This window comes from Helobdella robusta, assembly GCF_000326865.2.
Source record: "Helobdella robusta unplaced genomic scaffold HELROscaffold_11, whole genome shotgun sequence".
In the NCBI taxonomy this organism is placed as follows: Eukaryota; Metazoa; Annelida; class Clitellata; order Rhynchobdellida; family Glossiphoniidae; genus Helobdella; species Helobdella robusta.
The window spans coordinates 792,236-796,493 of record NW_008703617.1 but is presented as its reverse complement, the minus strand read 5'-3'; the positions used below and the strand labels follow the sequence as shown (position 1 = coordinate 796,493).

The window sequence follows — 4,258 nt, the reverse complement described above, 5'->3', positions numbered from 1 at the left end:
CAATCACTCACTCACTCAATCACTCACTCACTCACTCACTCACTCACTCACTCACTCACTCACTTACTCAATCACTCACTCACTCACTCACTCACTCACTTACTCACTCATTCATTCATTCAATTCTTTATTCAATCAATCATTCATTCTTAGCTTGTAATGGAGGCCCTCAGAACAATATTACTGCTTTTCTTAGTAGCAATCGTTGTAAGAAATGGTTAGAATATTAACTTTTTAAAGAAATCTCTGTCATGCGAAATTCATAAAACCTCAAAATATGTAAGAATAATATAACAGCTAATTAAAAATACATAAATAATTAGATGGTTAATCCGATCTTATAAAATGACATACTGAATAACAGTCTTCAATGCTGAATAACAGTCTTCAAACTTTTTTCTTTTCCTTCGCCAGATGCTGCAAAGTTCAGTAGGCAGAAGCGGCAAGACAAAATTCAAGTTACAACTATAATTGTTAGTATTATTTCGCATGTTTTTCTGCTTTTCTTAGTTTTTCTTAGAAAGAGAGAGAGAGAGAGAATTTTACATTTTAAGATTTATACTTCAGAGTTTTTCAGACTCGTTTAAAAAAATACATGCAGTAACATATTATTTCGGATTTTTAGTAACAAAAACCCACACATGCATTACTTGAATCGCAAATTTAAAAAAATTCAACCACAACTTGTTGCAACCACAACTAGCTACAACCAAAACTTGCCACAACCACAACTAGCTACAACCACAACTTGCTACAATCACAACTTGCTACAACCACAACATACTACAACCACAACTTGCTACAAACACAACCGGCTACAACCACAATTTGCCACAACTACAACTTATCACAACTTGCCACAACCACAACCTGCTACAACCACAACTTACCACAAACGCCACAAGGAACCGCCGTATTGCAGTGAAAAAGATGGAAATCTAGAAGGATTCATTCCGGATCTGATGAAAGCCATAGAGGAAAAAACCCAGATGTCATTCCATCTCAGTAAAGTGGAAGACGGCAAATTCGGATCGAAGAATGACAGAGATGCTTGGGATGGAATGATTGGCAAAGTCATCAGTTCTGTGAGTTTCTTATTTCTCAACTCTTGTTCTACTACACAAACTTCTTACATATTCGCTAAATATAGGAGAGACAAAGAAGGATCATCTCGTTCTGATCATGTTTAAATACAAAGAACGCGCAGTGTGTGTGCGTGATGCGTAAAATTATGCATATCTCCAGACGCTGTGTGTGTGTTTTGTGTGTGTGTGTGTGTGTGTAAGTGTTGTTTGTGGTTTGTGTGTGTGGTTTGTGTGGTGTGTGTGCGTGTCGATACATCCAAGAGATTAATAATAATAGTAATAATAATAATAATAATAACAACAACAACAACAATAATAATAATATTAATACTAAAAATATGAATAATATTAATAATAATAATAAATAACTAATAACAACAGCAACAATGATAGTAATGAACAACCTTCAGGACGCGTCGATAGCAGCTGGACCGATAACCGTGACGGATGAACGGAAAGAGGCCGTTGATTTCACGGTACCCTTCATGTCGGTGGATCTCTCTCTAATCATGCTGAAGCAAGAGGATGGCGCCAAGAAGATATCTTCTGCTAAGGATCTGCTTAATCAGGTGACATAGTAAGAGAGATGGAGAAAGAGAGAGAAACAGAGATAGTAAGAGAGATGGAGAGAGAGAAAGAAAAAGAAAGATAGTTAGAAAGACAGAGGGGGAAAGGAAAAAAGAGAGTATATATTATTATTTTTTCTTAATTGCACAATGAGATAGACAAAGAGGTGGTCTGATTCATTTGTTTGTATCATATTTTAATGTTTGTGCCGTATTAGAATAATATTACAAATATAATAACAATAATAATAATTAAAATAATTATAATTGTAATTATAAATAATAATTATAGACCGATTTAAAAATTGGAGTTCTGAAGGACGGGTCGACGCATTCCTTCTTCCGCCAAACCAAGGACACCACTTTCATGAAAATCTATGAAGCCATGATTAAGGATGAAACCAATTTTGTCCCCAGCTATCAAGCAGGTTTGATTGCACACTCACTCACACACACACTTATATATACACGCACATACACACATACACGCACATACACATACACATACTTACATACACACGCACATATACACACACATATATATACAAACACATACATATACACACACAGGTGTGGAGAAAATCCACAAGACAACCACCTCTCCGAAATACGCCATGATCATCGAATCAGCCACAGCCGACTACTACACAGTCCAGAAGCCGTGCGACCTGCTAAGCGTCAAGATCATTAACGACACTCGTAACTACGCTCTAGCTGTGGCTAAAAACTGGCCGCAAAAAGAGCAGCTGAACAAATCAATAGAAGAACTTAAGAAAGATGGAAAGCTGAAGGAGCTGAAGACAAAATGGTGGCCGAGCGCATGTAACGGCGTCTCTAAAACAGGCGCTGTTGGTGGTGCTACAGTTTTTATCACACTAGGAGCTATATTTTTGAGTTTGATGAAAAGTTTTTAAGGATGGCTGGCGGCTAATGCTACTAAGCTACTAATTATAATTTTTGCTTTGACGATATGTGTGTGCATTTTTCGTATTCATATTACTAATATGTGTTAGTGCAAACCTTTTTTATTTTAAGATCGCTCATGCGAATCTGTCCCTTGTGGCTGTGGTGGTAGTTATGGTGTGGTGTGGCGTGGCTGCTTTTATGGCGAGTGTGGTGCGGTTGCTGTTGTGGCTAGCCAGTGTGGCGACTGTTTTGTCGCTGATGAGTGGATTAGTTGAAGTAGTTATATCTTTCAGGTCGTAAATTCAGAAATGGCTAGACTAACTAGGACGGTTGTGACTAATTTATAGGCGTTAAAGAAAAAAAACAATTTTTTCAAAATCTCCGCGTTTCAAACGATAATTTATTAAATATATTTATGTATTTAATAATTATTGAATATATTTATATATAAAAAAACAATTATTTGTGTGCGATACGTAGAAGTATCTCTATTGATTTTCATTACTTAAATACGAGCTTACTCGCAAACGATTACTTCTGAAAAGGAATCCATGTTTAGTGTTGCTAAAGTATTTTCTAATGTAAAAAAAAACCATTGATCAACTAATTAACTTATTTAAATAAACCAATTAATTAGTTAATTGATCAATTAGTTAATTAAATAGTTAATTAATTAACTGATTAATTAGATTGGGAAAATCAATTTTAATTATAAGTATATATATATAGCATATAATTCATTGTCGTCGTTGTCTGCCATATCTCGCTATTGCAAATCTTACCATGTAAATCTTTTATTAGAAGAAAATTTCTTATTTTCAATTTTAAAATATTTTATTTTTATATTTCGTTAATTTATTTTCAATTAATTTTAATTTGATATTTATATATATATATAAAAAAAAACCGTTTTGTTGAATGAACGTAATGTATTACTTCACATTAACCCGGCAATTAGATCAATACACACACACCACACGCACACACACCACACACACACACACACACACACACACATACATACATTCGACTAATGCATGCATTCGTATAACTACCATCAGTATTTTCATCAAAAACATGAATGAGTTTCTCCTTGAAAATGCCATTCTCTTATGGAACCAATCAAGAAACTTCTTGCCGAAAACTAACCAAAAAATTATTTTAGATGTTTTTTTCATATTTTAAATGGTAATAATAATAATAATAACCATAATAATAATAAAGACAATAAGTTTATTTTATGTGTTCTTGAATTTATTTGGCAGTATTATAAACCAATCTTTACCAACATGTATTTTAGTGGTTTTTGTATTATTTCTTGCTGAAAAAGTACACACACACACACACACAAACACATACACACATACATATACATATATAGATAAACATAAACAAATTTTGATACAAACACACAGATCAACATGCAAACAAACATACAAGTCGACACTTGAACGCCCAAAAATCAACCACAGTTACACGCACGCACACACACACATACAAACACATACACAAACACACATATGAACACACACACACAAACACACATATACGTACGTATGATGCTAGATTTTTAAAATTCTCTGTGCACATTGCTTTAGAGTTTTATTCATTGTACTTATTAATACCATTTATATTGTGAGTGTTATCGATAGAACATACGTATGTGTTTTGTTATCGCATTTCAAGAATTTTTGTACACAG

At 33.9% G+C, this 4,258-nt stretch overlaps 1 protein-coding gene across 1 annotated transcript; it reads left to right on the top strand.

Moving 5' to 3' along the window:
* Window positions 1-641: 641 nt before the first annotated feature.
* HELRODRAFT_167133 (hypothetical protein) lies at window positions 642-2,565 on the top strand (the record flags this gene model as incomplete). Its single annotated transcript, XM_009012647.1, has 4 exons — window positions 642-1,085; window positions 1,496-1,654; window positions 1,944-2,079; window positions 2,222-2,565. 4 exons carry the CDS (start codon window positions 642-644, stop codon window positions 2,563-2,565), a joined length of 1,083 nt encoding a protein of 360 aa, XP_009010895.1.
* Between the last annotated feature and the right edge of the window lie 1,693 nt (window positions 2,566-4,258).